Here is a 17,026-nt window from a genome sequence, read left to right on the forward strand (position 1 = left end):
CTTATTCCACTGCTGACTAGGGAGATAAGATTGGTTTTTTCGATCTGCTTCACTGTCAGTACAGAGAGGCAAGATCTGCTATCTTCAGCATGCTCTGCTGCCACCGAGGGAGGCAAGGCTAGTGTCTTCGATCTACTCCACTACTGCTTAGGGAGATAAGATCTGTAATCTTCAATCTAGTTCGCTGTCAGTACAGGAAGGCAAGATCTGTTGTTTTTAACCTGCCCCATTGTAACCCAGAGAGGCCTAGTTTTGTGATTTTGCCAGTCTGTTCTCCGAGGAACATGCTCTGTATAATGAACCTAATTATGCCTAATATTAGGATGGCATGATCAAAATGCATCAAATGCTCCTAACTAGACATGTGTGAATGGTGTTTGTATGAATGTAGAATGTTTTTTTTTTGAGAATGATCATTCTTAGGTTATCACTGCTCAAAGTTTATTAAGGCCTTATCATTGACGTGCTACAACGCCTTCCTACTCTGCTGGCGTCTCCCAAGAAACACTTAGTCAGATTGCCCCCACTCAAAATTTAATCCACTGGAACGTAAAAATTTGTACCATTATTCTCCCACTGCAACCCGAGGGTAGAAATATATGGATTTTTCTCAATCCACTCTTATCACAATTCAAGGATACAGAATGTGAAATTCTTTAGTTCTTTACACCATGCCTAAGGTGTCGCACCAAAGGCTCATGTGCAAATGAAAGCTTTCTTTTCCGAGGAAACCTCTTCCTATTGCCTGGTGATCATTGCTCGCTTGTTTATTTTAGTTTTGTCGCCAACCTGACATCCTGTCACCTTACTCAATCAATGTTTTTGATAACAGAATCCAGAGAGAAAGTCCTAATTTAGACTTTTCCTTATTAAATTTCCAACCTTTAAACTTAGTATATTCTAAACAATAGTCTTGTTTCAGGTTCCTGTACTATTTAGAAACTTCTAACGTAATATGTCAAACTTCCCTTGTGAAAGTTTTATTAGTCCATTAATCATTATTCCAATGCAACATGCTTACAAAAAAGGTCATAACCATGGATAAGAATAAAATTAGCTCTGAGCATAGCTCGAAAAGAATAAATTATCAAAAATAGTAAAGAATGGTAACAAAGAAATTGATTGGGAATGTGCATCTTGGAAAACAATGAAGTATTCCAAGAACAACAAATTCAATAGTATGAAAATTGGGTGCCCCAGATATCGCAGCTTGAACTTCTCTGTACAAACTTTCTGAAGACCTTCCTGAGTTTGACATGTGTTTGAGAGATCTACAGTACTCTGTCGATGCCTCAAGATGTTGCCAACTCTTTCTTGTTGATTCAGATATAACTAGATCACCACATGCCCTAATCTAATCAAGATTCGAGTTACTCTGCCCCATTTGATCAATATTTGAGCCGCCCTTTTCGGGTTTTCAACTCAAATCCCCTTTGGTCTCAAGGTGTCCTTTGCGGATTTTCACCTTGGCCTCTCTTTTTTCTTTTTTGCTTTTTCTTTTTCTTTTTTTTTTTGAAAAATTTGAATCTAAACTCATAGGATTAGGCATATCCTTGTTATCCATTCTGATCAAAATCGACGCTTTTTAGATTAGACCTTCCACATAAGATCTTTTCCAGCTTGGGATGAAGTTCTTCTTGTATGGGAAGGATCTTCTTCAATACTAGGTCCCTCAAAGAATTCTATAGGGCGGACTTTTTTGTGAGCTCGTATCATTTTCTTTTGGCGCATTTGACAATGATGAATAACTTTAAACATTCCTCTTCAATCGAAATTAATCCAAAAACTCAGAGAGAAAGTATCATGTCTTCAATAGGCAATACCGCAATGGGCCCCAGAGAAAGGCATTGCCCCGGCAGAATTTTTTTTTGATATGGCATTAATTGCGAACAGACTATAAACCTTTGATATTGTGCTGTTGTTCAAATTTAGTACATTGTCAGATATGATCTTTTTGGGGTTCCATACTGACATAGGATTCTTCAAGAATTTACTGGCTGTCGACTTTATGACATTGGCATACGAGGCAGCTTTCACCCATTTAGTAAAGTAATTGACGACCACAAAGACGAATCAATGACCGTCAGACTTTTTTGGCGAGATCGACCAAATGACCTTCATACCCCACATAAAGAGAAGTCATGTATCCCAATGATTTTTTTGTGTAGGGTAAGATCCGCTTCTCGACTTGTTCTACTATCCTTAACAAGTTCAGAAATAGGCTACAATCTATGTCATCTTCAAAGTTATGAGATCCTTCTAAACACATATCTCGCTCAAAAGGAGATTCTAAGTTTGTACCAGCGTCACTCATGTCATTGATATCTGAGGACCCATAGTAAGTGCAAAAGAATATACAAAAGAACGTGCGAATTTACGAATAATTATTTGTACAATATAATTATGAATGAAAAAATGATGTGAAAGAAAATCCAAAGAATGAAAGAATAATTACTCACAAAGAATGAAAGAATATTGGCTCAAAAATAACTGTAAAGATGTATTTTATTAGAATAATGATGTTCAGACATGAGCCTATTTCACAAAGGAATTCATATCATTTTTAGGCTAAAAACAATAAGAATGTTCTGAACATTACTCTAAATAAGCTCTAAAGACTACAGAGATTTCTTCAGCAATCCAATTATTTTGAACACTCTTAAATTTATGAGGGCAGACATCTAACAAGGTCCCTTTTCAATTGTATCTTCGTATATGACATTGATGTGAACGTTTCCCAACACTTCTTCATTCATTGCATTCTCCCTATTATCAATGTGGTTGGGTAGCAGATTTTCTGCAATGAAGGCTTCACCGAACTTGACAATGCCTATATTAATAAATCTTTCAACTATCTTTTTGAATGCGGTGCAATTTTCTATCGAGTGCCCCACAATTCCTGCATGGTATTCGCACTGAGCATTTGCGTTATACCATTTAGGAAATGGAGGCAACATTGGTTTCTGGTAGAAAGGGGACACCACATGTGCATTAAATAGGCTTTGATATAGCTCGCTATATGTCATCGGTATAGGCGTGAACTGAGGCCTTTCTGTATTTACCTTCGTGTAAGATTCTCGCTTTAAAGGGTTCTAATGGCTGGTGGTTTCTGTCTTTGGCTGGCCCACAGCGATTGGTTTTGAGTGGCCCTTGTTATATCTGCCTGTATTATCCCCCTTATTCCCCTTCCTTTTTGAGGCCTTTCTAGTATCTGGGTACTCTACCCTTGCCTGTTTTATTTCTGTTGGATTATCAAGAGTAATAGGATTGCCTTGATTGTTCCTCAAATTGGATCTTGAGCCTATTGGGTGATTCATTGGTGTTAAGGTATCAGTCTGATATTGTTGAGATTTGATAGTAAGGGGTGCCCCTTGTGGATGCATATCTGGATGGACACTTATCGGGGTAAAACTTGAGGGATAAACATGGTCTTCATTATCCTCCCCAAAGTAGACCATTGGGCTTTCCTCTCTTTCTAACCCTCTAGCCAATAACTGGGTTAACTGGTTTATCACATTGATTTGGAATTCTAGCATCTGATCTTTCATATCTTGTTAAAATTTGGTCAATTGCTCTAACATCTGTATTTGCATCTGCTCTATTCTCTCTAATCTTTGGTCCATGCCTTCTGACTTTGCTTGGGTACTGTAACGATATTTGGTTGGTTAGTTTTCAGATTAACTGAGGAGTGATTTAAATTAATTAGAATCTTTTAATATTTTTTAATGCATATGATGTCATGTTATGCGGATACATGCAATGAATGCATAAAGAGACATTGATTCTGATTCAATTACATTTAGAAAACTTTACTAGAAAACAAATCTCTTTACATAAAATGGAAATTTATACGGCCTTGCCCTCATAGGCGGAGAAGATAAATCTCACGAACTCTTGAAAAAGGACGTCTCTTCTATCTCCTTTTTGCATGATCCGGGCCGTAACTCATTGCTCACTCATCCTCGTGATGCTCGTTGGCTTCTCTTTAAGAAAGTTCATCGGTTCTCGAATAATCTTTGAATCATTGGGCAACGGAGCCATAGTCGTGTAGTCCTCCATTAAACTATCATCCTTCTTTTATCACATTTTTTTGGACCATATTCGGACAACCATATTGTCATCCATTTTATCAAGAAACTCATTTTCTTATGACAAGCTCTCTATTTAGCAACTGAACGTGAATCAACACCTCTTTTTTATGATGAAAATGCTATGTCATGCAATCAAAATAAAACACAAAAAGTCAGTATCATATATAAACATAGAATATAATCAAGAAATAGTAAAACACCTATTAGGATATCTACTAGGGTTCAGAGTGGTTCTACCTAAGGTAAGCTCCTAAGGCTCATTATATGCGGTTTGGTTCTAAAATAAAGGTACCTTAACCAGCAGATTCCTCGATCTTCACCCATTATAGGCTCATATAGATCAAGTTCAGTTCAGGGGAATACATTTTTCCTATGACTATATGGAGATGAAAATCTCACGAGGGCATAGGTACCGATGTATTCCGAAAGTGATCCACTATCCCATACGAAGGTGAAAACCTCACGAAGGAATAGTTTCTCGCTCCCACTTAGAAGGGTAAAATTGTTCAACTCATGTAATGTATAATGTAAAGATCAGTTAAGCAAGAAAATAATGAATGCAAGAGGATCAAAGTTCATTTTTTCGAACTTAAGACAAAAATTAATCAACTTTGTGGCTCGACTCTCAAATTTTTTTTTCAAAATGTCCCCAGTGGAGTCGTCAAGCTGTCGAAACCATTTTTTATTTTTGGAAAATAGCAAAAATTAGTTGTTGACTTTAAAAAAAACAAAAATTGGGAGTCGCCAACAATATTTTATTAAGGTGTGATTGGATCACCTAAAAAATAGCTTTGGTCTACGAGTTTCAGAAAAACGGATTTGGGAGTCAGTTACGTACGAGGAAGGATTAGCACCCTCGTAACGCCCAAAATTGGTACCAAATTGATTAATTAATGTCTTAAAGTCGAGAGTTTAAAAAAATACTATCCTTAGTTAAATGAAATTATTTATTAAGACTTTCTCTTTTTGAAAAGAAAAATATCACACCCAATGCGTTAAGGCACAACATTTTATTCTCTTCAAGATGAGTTGGTCCAAAAAACTCGTATAATGAAATTTAAGAAAATATTTAATTGTTTAAAATTTATGAAGAAATCACAGCCCAATACGTTAGGGCAGGATTTCTTAAAATCTCAAACATTCAATATTTCCTTTATATATATATATTAAAAATCTTTATCTCGAGAAATCAACGTATCACATCCAATACGTTATGACACAACACATTGAATTCCCAATGACAAGTTTTATTTTGTTTGATTAAAGAACAATCCTCGATTATTAGATTTTACGAAGAAAATCGGAACCCAATACGTTAGGGCTCAATTTTCTTGAAAATCCTAAATACGAGTATTATCTCTATTTTGAAAATTTTCTATTTTTAAATTCGATGATGAAGATGTAATATTATATTGGGTGTATGTATAAATGCCACTTTAACAAATAACAATAATAAATACAACAATAGTATAGAATTAATATAAACAAATAAATAAACGAAACTAATACACATAAAAAAATCAATGACATGAAAAGTATCAAATAAATGAGCAGAATAAAAAGGACATTCTTTTAAAATAGAAATGAAAACATAAATCAAATAAACAAATGAAGGAAATAAACTAAATATATAGAATAAAAGGTACAAAATATATATGCATTTGAAATTATGAAGAATAAAAGACATAAAGATAATTTATACATAAAGTTTTTGGTTATAATATATATATATATATATATATATATAAAATACATAATGCATTTATGAAAAAATATGTACATAAATTATAAAATATGTGTTAAAATATAAGTAGATAGTTAAACATTTTCAAAAAAAAGATATATACGTGTATATATATATAAATATAAAAGAATATTCATTAGGAAATATAAATAAATATATATACATGTACATATGAAGAACATATATATATAGATTAAAAATAATTAAATAATAACTACATTATCGAAATTAATCAAATTTTAAAAAATAAATATATGTATATATATGTATAAATATGAGAAAAAATATTCGTTTTTTAAAAAATATTAATAAAATAACAAGATAATAAAAATCATAAAAATAATAATAATGAATAAAAAATTAAAGCTTAAAGGGCCTAGGACCGAATTAAAATTAAAATAAAATTAGAGCGTATAAATTAAAAAAAACTGAAACTAGGACCAAATTTATACACACGCACAAAGTCAGGGACTAAGTGGAAAATAATCCCAAACACCCTAAACGTACAGCTTCATGCGGGACTAAAATGAAACAGGGATAAAATTACGGGGTCAATTTAAAAGAAACGGAAAAAGAAGAAAAAGGACCGTATTGCAAACCATCGCAAAGGCGGAGAGACCACGCGCGTAAATAGTCCATTTAAAAAAAACACGCGGATCTTTGCTATGGGTCGGGTCAATGCGCGGGTTAAAAGCGAAACGACGCCGTTTTGGGTTGTTGGAATCAGCCCCAAAACGACGTCGTTTTACAAATCCTATAAAAGCCAATTTTTTTAGAAAAACATCATTTTAACCTCTTACCCCCAAAAAAAACTGAATCCCTTCCCTCTTTTTTCTCTGCAATAGCCCCCAAGGCCGGTCTTCTCCGGTCGCTGGACCACCGCGTCTGCCGCCGGTCACAGGCAACGGTGTCGCCGTATGCGGTGGCTGGAAAAAAAATTATATATTTTTTATGACCCCAAAAAATGCGTCGTTTATCATCGGAAATGACGAATCTCGGCCTCCATGGCGGCGCTATAGAACCAGGCAAAGGTGAATCCCTTCTTTTTTTTTTCGTGTAGAAAGAAATAACAATAAAAGTAAAAAAATATTGAAATGAAGCAAGAAAATAGATATCAACCTCCGATCTTTGATTGATGTTTTCGTTCTCTTTGTATTCTCTATTTTTTTTGTTGTGAAATATTCGTTTTTTATTGATTTCCGAATCGGCCCATTACAGTGTATCAATGACTATTTTTATAGCCAAAGTAAAATAAAATTATAGAAAGTAAATATGTTTTCTTTGATTTGATTTTCAATCTATTCTTTCCATTTATTACTTTGTTTTGTGCAGGTGAAGATCGTGTGGAGATTCGGGGGCGAGGCTTGGCTTGCGGCGCTGCCCTAGGGTTCCATCTACTCCCCGAGCTTTGATTTGGGCTAGGGTCTGATTTGGCCTCTGTTTTGTTTGGACTTGGGCCATATAAGCCGATTGTAATTTGGGCCTTTTACCCGGGCCAAAATCGGGTATTACATTACTGAATTAATTTTTCTGTTATTATGAGTTTAATTACTATTCATTTATCGAATCATGTCATGACGTCCCTTGGATGGGCCTCCGAAGCCCAAAACATACTTCGGGACTAAACTGATATTAAATCGAAGCCATAAGAAATTTTTCGCAAAATCTCAAAGTTATACTTACTCTAGCCATACCAACAGCTAAGTTACAAACATTCATTTCTATGTAATATTGGTATTTAGTCTATACATACCATTCTTTCAAAATGAGTCATTTGCAAATGCCAAAAGATATGGGTTGATAGTGTGATAAAGCTCCGACTAAATCTCCAACCTTCGAGCTCCCGAGCACTACAAAAAATAGAAAAAAGAACGGGGTAAGCACATTGTGCTTAGTAAGCTCATGTAACAAGAATTATACTTACCTAATATTTTCAATACAATGCAATAAACATTCATACATCCATTCAATACATTATTCCCCTATCAAGCACAAACTCAACATTCAAATTAGTCCAATAATTTCCATGTATCAATAATATTTATTATGATTGATGAGCTCATCAATTCCATGATTTACATTCCCTTATTATCTTTCCATATTTATCCCGTTGAATTTCTCGGAATTTCGATGGATTTTCCGAGGTACACTTTAGTGTACAAATCTGGGTCCGTCAATTCGTATTCATGTGCGCACATTTCCATTTCAGAGAGCACACTCCCGCTAACCTTATCCTTACAACGGGATTACCAGTCCAGGCTAAATCCCCTATAATATAAACTCATAGAGTATTGTCGGGATTACCAGTCCAGGCTAAATCCCCTGTAACGACAATTACTCTAATGAGCTTGGATCTGAATTACCAGTCCAGGCTAAATTCAGACCCTAATTCGGATTACCCGTCCGGGCTTAATCCATTTTCCACATATTCTTCGGGAGGGCTATATCAGGATAGGATCACCCGTCCGGGCTAGATCATTTTTACCGTTAATTACTTTTCAGAGATCCATCGAATTTTTCCTTCCATTCAACCGGGATTTATTTCCTCTTTTCATTAAGAATATCTATACTTCATCAATTATCATACAATAAACATCCAACTCATTTTCACATCAATAACAAACATTTCAAGCATTTAAGAATATAATTCAAGTTACACGAACTTACCTCGGCACTTGTTCGTAAACAAAAATCTACTAATCCCGAACTTTTTCTTTTCCTCGATCTTGATTCGTATTTGAATTTTTCGGATCTAAATAAATAAATTTAATCATTAATCTAATACTTTTCGTGTTCATATGTAACATTCTCTATAATTCCATTATAATTTATAGTGCATTCAAAGCTGTCTCACTGAGTCACAGTCACTAAATTATTTATATCCTGATCTACAGAACTCAAAATTAAGATCCGCTAATTTTCCCTGAAACTAGACTCACATATCTTCTTACCATAAAATTTTCAGAATTTTTGGTTTAGCCAATAAGTACAGTTTATTCTTTAAAGTTTCCCCTATTTCACTGTTTCTTCTAAAAATAGACTCATTAAGGATTCTAACCATATAAATTATAACTCATAATCATTTTTGTACAATTTTTAATGATTTTCCAAAGTCAGAACAGGGGAACCCGAATTCATTCTGACCTTGTCTCACAAAATCTATTATATCTCATGATTTGCAATTCCATTGCTTACATCGTTTCTTTTATAAGAAACTATACTCAATAAGATTTAATTTCATATTTTATTCATCCTATAATTCGATCTCTACAATTTGTGGTGATTTTTCAAAGTTAGACTACTGCTGTCCAAAACTGTTTTAGTGCATAATGTTAATTACCATTCTTTCCCTAAGCTTTCAATAAATGATAATTCCATCCCTGCTCAATTAACCTCTCAATTGAGCTGATTTTTCTCAACCAACATTGTATTCTATCACTTTAAACTACTTTATAACCTTTGAAAATCATAATTTTAGCACTAGACTTTAATTCCAAACTTTTTCACAATTAAGTCCTACAAATCAATTTCTATTGAAATTACCTAATAAAATCATCTCATAAACAAATTAAAGCTTCAATTTCATCCTATTTCATCATAAAATTCCAGCACATATTCATAGAAACTTTCAAATTCATTCATAAAATCAAAAACTAATGAATTTAGTAATAGGACCTAGTTGTAAAAGTCTTAGAAACACAAAAATTACAAGAAAAAGGCAAGGATTAACTCATTTGGTGAAAAATTATGAAAAACCAGCTTGAAGAAACCCTTAGAACGTTTTTTTTCTGATGAGAATGCAGAAAATATGAAGAGAATTCTAGATATTCCACTTTAGTCCTAACTTTTAAAGCAAATTTTGCAATATTCCAATTTTACCCTTAATTCTTCAATTCTCCTTATTTTTCTCAGCTTATGCCAGCCAAAATATCTCCTTTTGGGGTTATTTGCAATTTATGTCCCTCCTCATTTAACAATTGAGCCATTTAATCCTTTTAGTAACTTTTACACCTTTTTCAATTTAGTCCTTTTCACTTAATTGACTACCCAAACATTAAAATTTTCTAACGAAATTTTAATACCATATTACTAACACTTCATAAATATTTATAAAAATATTTTTGACTCGGTTTTATGAGATCGAGGTCTCCATACCTTATTTTTACCCAATTTCTTCAATAATTTCTTTTTCTAACTAACCACTAAATTGGTAAAATTTTTCTATCGATATTTTCATACAATTTTCCTATCATACCAATATTCATGCAAAAATATTAAAATAAATTTTTCTTTAAATCAGATATGTGGTTACGAAACTATTATTCAGATAGCATTGAATTTGGGCCATTACACCTGCCCTCCAAAACGCTGCGTTCCAATAAGGATCGAAGTGAAACATGCGAGAAATTATGCGGCCAAATTGAAAAAACACAGGGGGACCACATTGCACAATGGAGAAAACACAGGAGACCTTACGCGCAAATATCCCCCCAAACAAAAACACGCGGATCCTTCCCTTGGGTCGGGTCATTGCGCAGATCAGGGCCAAAACGGCATCGTTTTGGCACCTGAACCCTAGTAGCAAAACGACGTCGTTTCACTAGGCTATTTAAGCCAAAAATCCTTCAAAAAATTTTATTTTTTCTTCCCTTTAAAAAAAACTGGAGAAACACTCTCAAGCCCTCTCTCCCTCTAATTTTGGCTCTGGCCAATGGCCACCACGTCGGATTCCGGTCGTCGGAGTGGCGCCGCCGTGCACGGTGGTAGGTGAGGGTAAAAGCATCCCCTTTTTTAGGTCTTAACCCCTTGAGTCCGGATCCGGCCTCAAAACAACCAAAAACAAAGGGGGAAAAGGCCGTTATGCTCCTCTACAGTCGGTTCTGTCACAGGAGAAGGAGCCTCTGACGACGAGAAAATGAGTGACCGCGGTGAGTTTTTTTTCCTTTTCCTTTTTTTATTTTCGTATATATAAAAAAATAAAATAGATAAAAATAGGAATAAGCACCTAAAACGGAAGTAAAAAAATAACCTTGAAAGTGTTATGCTTTTATTTCATGTTCGTCCAAAAGGGAAAGAAGAACCCTCAGGAGATGACATTCGGCCTTTTTATAGCCGAAAATTGATACAATATCTATTTTGCTTGCTACTGTTTTGCTTCTGCTTTGCGTGTTTGCTCCGTTTTGCAGGGTGATTGACGGGTAGGTGAGCAGTGGCAGAGTTGGTGGCGCAGCGTCAGAAGGCGGCGGTGGCAGAAGACCCAAAAGTCATCAAATGCGGCTCTAGGGTTTTAGACTTGTTGAAACCCTAGTTTGACTGTTGGGGTTGGGATTTTTGGGCCAATTGGGCCTTTTTTGGATTTGGGCCACATTGGGCCTTGGCATGTAATTGGGGTTTGGGTTTGGTGTGGCCCAATTCGGGTATATTTTTGGGTCTATTTGGGTTAGGTTTAGTTTGGTTAGTTGGGCCTCGGGTTATTAAGCTTTGATGTGTGGGTTTTGGGTTTCTGTTTTGGGTATTTGAGTTTTGGGCCCCAGGTCAAAATTGGGCTAGTATAGAAAGTTAGTATTTTTAGTGTAATTCGTCATAAATTGATCTTCGTGCCTTACAAAAATTCAAAAGTTTGTTTCGTTGGTTGCTTATTTTGTTTGATTTTAAAAGATAAATGGGTTTTAAGTCAAATTTCATTAAAGGGCTAATTTCTAATAAATTAAAGTATATGGACTATTTTTAATTTTAATAAAATAAATTTTTAATTTCATTATAAACATGAGGACTTAAATTTTGTTAGCGATAATAAAATTCCTTAATTCAAAGGCACATTTTGTTGGGGTTAGATTATGCTATTAGTTCTTATATTGTGTATAATTTAGAATTTAACCTCTATATTTTTGAATTTAAAAGTTCAGGTCTTAATTAAAATTAAATTATGTTTTTTCTTTCATTCAAAATTTTATGTGACAAATATATTATTACAAACGTTATATTATGTCACTTGTTATTTTATATAATGTGTATAAAAAAAGGCACTTCATTTTAGTTAATGGATTAATGGTTACTGCTTGATTTTTAAGACCGAAATGTCAAATGTCAAAAAATATAAAGTTTACAAATGATCAAATTGAAGAACAAGGCAAAAACTCACAAGTTACGTAGAGTACAAAACTATAACAAAATTTAACCTAATTGATTTAATTGCTACCATTTGGGTTAGGGCTCATCAATGAAAGTTCAGAATTAAGATTAAAAATGATCAATTTAAAAAGTACAATGACTATAATTGACCAAATTAGAGGATAGTGACTAAATTAATAAGTTACACATAATACACAAGCTAATAGCAAAATTTGACGTTTTGTTAATTAGTTTAGGGTTTAAACTTTCGTGAAGACAATCATTGATCGTCTTTGTAAATTTGAAATTTAGTATTTCTTATATTTTAAAAATTTAGTTATCCTACTTTTCAAATTTCAAAATTTACATTCAATTGTTAATATTGTTTTTTGTTAAACACGTTGGTGTGATATTTTAAAATAAAAAGAAATATTTATTTAATAGCCATATATAAAAAAGACATTGTAATAAACTTAAACTTAATAAAAAAATCTAGGAGTGCTAATAATTGAACTTGTATCGAAATCTTTAAAATAAAAGCAAAGAGATTATATTTAAAAAATAAATAATATTATAAATATACGAAAAATATAAAGACTTGAAACAAATTTTAACTGAAAAAAACCGGAGCGGGAGGAAGCTTTGTTTTAGCTTTGGGTTTGGAAAATATTTTCAGGTATATCCCCAAGGGTGGATCCTGATTTTGCTGCCTAAAGCTTTTGTTGATTCCCTCATCTTTCATCAACTTCACCAAAACAAATTCTTACTTTTGTGGGGCCTCCAAATTGCTTTCATCTTAAATCTCTATTACACGTTTTAACAAGTTCAAAGACATCATTTTCTAAAATACCAAGTAAGAAGAGATGAAATTTAAGTATCAATATATCATATTATAGTTTTGTCGCTGAAGAGTAGTAATTAGAGGTGTCCATGAGTTGAGCAAGTCAACTCATTTTAAGTTGAGTTTGGATTTATATTTTTTAATTTTGGGTTAACTTAATCTGACTCGCTTTATTGTTTATAATTAATAAAATATATAAATAATTTTATATTAATATTTATATGCTTGTATAATTAAAATTAAATAAAAATGATTTTTATCAATTTGAACCATAAAACAGGTCATTTAAGTGCGGGCTTTGCTCATGAAAACATCCATTAACAATAGAAAGGCATCTCAAAATCTTACATTGCAAAAGAGGGAGGGGAAAGAAAAGAAAGGAAAAGTAGATGCCTTTGTAAAAGTCATTGCTCAACTTAGGGTTAACACAAGGCCTAGCAAGTGGTGTGGCCTCCCTCTCTAACGATTTCAACACACAAAAAAACCCTTGTGAGAAAGACAGCGGAAGGAATCTCCATCTGTGTTAAGATGATGTGAAAAAAAGATGGTGGGCAAATCAGCAATGTGGCGGTCAATCAATGTCATTTTCCACCCAAACCCCACCCCCTACCTCTACTCATGCCGTAAAAGTGCCATTTAGGATTCCTTACGTATCAATCGAATGAGTTCAGTATTTGAGTTTTTTGGGTTGAAATAATTTTAAGTTCAGGTAATTTATATTTAAAATTTAAATTTGAGGTTATTTCAAGTTATTTATTGGGATTAGTTTTGAATCCACATTTATTCTAATTGAATTAATTTTGAATTTAATTTTTTATAATCAAATCAAGTTTAATAATGCGCATCCTGTAAAAGGATGCTCTAATATCAAAGTAAAACATAGCTTTTTTAATGATTCTTTTGACTGTTTTAGGTATATATGACCCTTGCTCTTGCATACCCTTTATATTTGTTTTTCTTTTTCTTTTCTTTTTTACCTCATTTGCCCTTTGTATAAACTTTACAAAATCACAATACATACATATAATTACATTAAAGAGAAAAAGGCAAAACTTTAACCAAAACCATTAACTCTAAGACAAGACAAGTATCACATGACATTATTAATACACAAGACTCATATTTATAATTATATAAATATATTTAATTGATTTTCAGTTGACATAAACCCCAAATTCAATACTTGAACACTACATCTTTTCTTAGAAAAAAAACCTCTAAGAACTGTCTAGCAAAATTCATCACTATTACTTTACATTTACATCATTGAACTTAGCAAACATTGGGGCCAAACCCCACAAACCCATTGGCTCCATCAAAGGAAATCTGGATCCCCTCTTGTTGGATGTTCCCTATTATTGAAAGTCCTGAACCAGAGGGAGCAAATGCAAAACAGAAAGTTCCCATATTATCAACAGGTATAAGAAAGTTCCTTGCGGGTAGGGTCAGGACTGGCCCACCCGAAAAATAGAATGATACTGTCGGGACCCGAACTGAGACGAAACCCGATAAGTTATAACACGTATCGAATATGGACACTTTGGAGGCACGAGGAAGGTTAGCTGTTTGCGTGATGAAAGCGTCACGGAAGGGGTTGTAAGCCGAGGATGGGAGCCTTGTCACAGCAGTGCCAGTGTCCATAACGACTCCTCCGTAGCCTAATTCGGTGAGCCTGAAAACATCTTCGGATATGGGCACCCGAACGCCTCCTACTCCGAGACCCGAAAGCCCGACGTAGTAAAAGCTTGGGGCCCGCGGGTTGCGTAGCAAAGGGACCCACGTGGCACCAACGGGCATTGTTCCACGACCGAATACCAATGACCCGGATGCGTCAGTGCCCCGGCTCACCAAACAGTAGCTAAATGCACCACCTGTTTGGCCACCCAATTGACCCACAAGTGACATGGATCCACCTCCAAGGCCCAACAACCCGGCTGCCCCGATGAACATGCCCCGGTTAACATGCCCGCACCCGATGGCCACGTTTTTAACTACCGTTCGACCAAAAGTGAGCGTTTCAAGCGCCAGGGTTCCTTTCGTGTAAGACCCGTCACCATACATAACTTCGTACCGACAATACCGACCCGCATTGCAACCCGAATTATCAATCCGGTCACAAACGGAAGAGCCACAAGAGACGCCGGAGAAAGAAGCGGAGTTAGCCGGGTCGAAAACTGGGTCGGATTGTCGATAGCATTGGTTGCAAGGCTGACACTGGACCCAAACAATATCACTACCCGAATCAATAACCATATACTGACTCCTCGGTGGGCTACCAACGCCGATTCTCACGAAATACTCGCCACTCCCTTGGTCCATTCCCGAAACGACATCCGACCCAAAATCGTTCACCTGGTAAGCCGCGTCACCGTCGTGGGTTCCTTTTCCGGGGAGACGGCGGAGGAGGCTCGCCACCCTTTTAACGTCCCTCTGCATACGTGCATGAAAACGGCGGCCATGGTTGTGCAAAGTAGATAAGGAATCGTTTGGAGATAATAACTTGTCTCGATGGACAAGTTTCAGGTTCCATTTCCCTCGATGATCATCGGTTTCTGATAATCCGAGGGGCATAAACATTTTCGTCCCTGTGAGTGTTTCATTCACGTTCAAGAGTTGAAAGTCAGGGAACGAGTTGGTGGCGATGGCGATGCTGCATAGAGCTAATTGCAGTATCGTCACTAATATTGCTACTAACGACATGGTTGAGGAGCTATGGTGGTTGGAGGATATACCGATATAGTAGTACTGATGGTTGAAGGGGGGGGTGCGAGGGGATTTATTTGAGTCGGGTTTAGACTTAGGGGTGAGTAGAAGGGAAAAAAAGGACATGTGGGGTTTGGAAATTGATGTTAAAGCGGTTTCTGTTTTGGTATTTTGTAGTTTTGTCTTTGGACTGATCATCAAGAGTTTCAACACTGTTTAAGAGGGAAAATAAATTTATCTTTGTTTTCCAACTTTCTTTCTTTTTTGCTTTTTATCTATGGTGTTATGTTGACCCAACTAATTGATTACTATTTACAAGTTTAGTATTTGATATATTGTTAATGTATGAGGATAAATGAAAGATTAATTTAATATGTTATTCGAGCTTAATTATTCGAGTTATTAATTAACTTATATTTGAGTTTAATAATATTTGACTTGAACAACTCATAAGTTTTATGGAACTTTTCATTTTAAATATGTTTATATATACTCGAATCTTGATAAGTTCAAGCTCGACTTAGGGTGGGTTTGGATGGGCGATTGGGTGCGGTGCGGTACGTTTAGCTCACTTTTTGTCTCACGCTACAGTATCGCTACAATATCTAATCTCACCGCCACCGCTATTTTTACACTAACCGCAGGTAAACGCACCACCCATCCAAACTCACTCTTAGTTCAATTACAGTCTTCTTTATGAATTTGTATCATACTTGTTCCAGGGTCACATTATTTATTCATGCCCAAAAGTCTATTCAAAATTTAAGACGGTTTGAACAAAAATGTTTAAAAAGAAGATTTTGAACAAATAAATTAAGCCCGTTTAAAATATGAATCAAGCTTACGATTTAATGTTTAAGGCTCTAGCTTGACTCAATCGATCATTTTCAAATTTTATAATATTATGTAATTTATGTAATATAAAAATTAAACATAACACTATAATATAAACAAGCTTGGCTCAATCAGGATAATATAAGCGGATTTAATTAAATTTAAGATTAATTATTTTACAAATATAGATGAGGTTTAATAAAATTTACCATTCATATTTTATATTAAGTGGAGCTTGGAAAATTGTGTATTAGATTTACATCTAAATAAATTTTACCGACAACTATAATTACAATAAAACACACACTATTCAAAATAATTATCAACAATTAAAAAGATACCTTTTTTCACCTCTTCAAATACGTTTTAAGTCTTAAAATACAATAATTATCAATTATTTTAAAGTGATTATTATCATTTTACCTATGACAAAAAATTTAATATTATATTTTCTTTCACCCACATCATGAATGTAGCAAAATCTAGTATTATATTGAAGTGAAATTTTATTATTTAGCATAATTTATTTCAATATTTGTAATAATTAATTTTAACTTAAAATAATAATTCTAGAGATAATTATTCAAATATAGATAAATAAATATTGACACAATGTTTAAAACTACTATAGCCTCGAACCATAAATAGAAGGAAAATGTGCTTCACCGCCTGCATTGATGACAATACTCATATCAATTGAAC

At 34.4% G+C, this 17,026-nt stretch overlaps 1 protein-coding gene across 1 annotated transcript; it reads right to left on the reverse strand.

Moving 5' to 3' along the window:
• Positions 1 to 13,909: 13,909 nt before the first annotated feature.
• Positions 13,910 to 15,595, reverse strand: LOC105784294 (protein ASPARTIC PROTEASE IN GUARD CELL 2). Its single transcript, XM_012610139.2, has one exon. It carries the CDS (start codon positions 15,485 to 15,487, stop codon positions 14,060 to 14,062), a length of 1,428 nt encoding a protein of 475 aa, XP_012465593.1. The 5' UTR covers positions 15,488 to 15,595; the 3' UTR covers positions 13,910 to 14,059.
• Positions 15,596 to 17,026: the final 1,431 nt, after the last annotated feature.

Source organism: Gossypium raimondii, chromosome 13, assembly GCF_025698545.1.
Source record: "Gossypium raimondii isolate GPD5lz chromosome 13, ASM2569854v1, whole genome shotgun sequence".
In the NCBI taxonomy this organism is placed as follows: domain Eukaryota; kingdom Viridiplantae; phylum Streptophyta; class Magnoliopsida; order Malvales; family Malvaceae; genus Gossypium; species Gossypium raimondii.

Coding starts and splice junctions, on each gene's coding strand:
- LOC105784294 (XM_012610139.2), bottom strand. CDS start 15,487: ATGTCGTTAGTAGCAATATTAGTGACGATACTGCAATTAGCTCTATGC.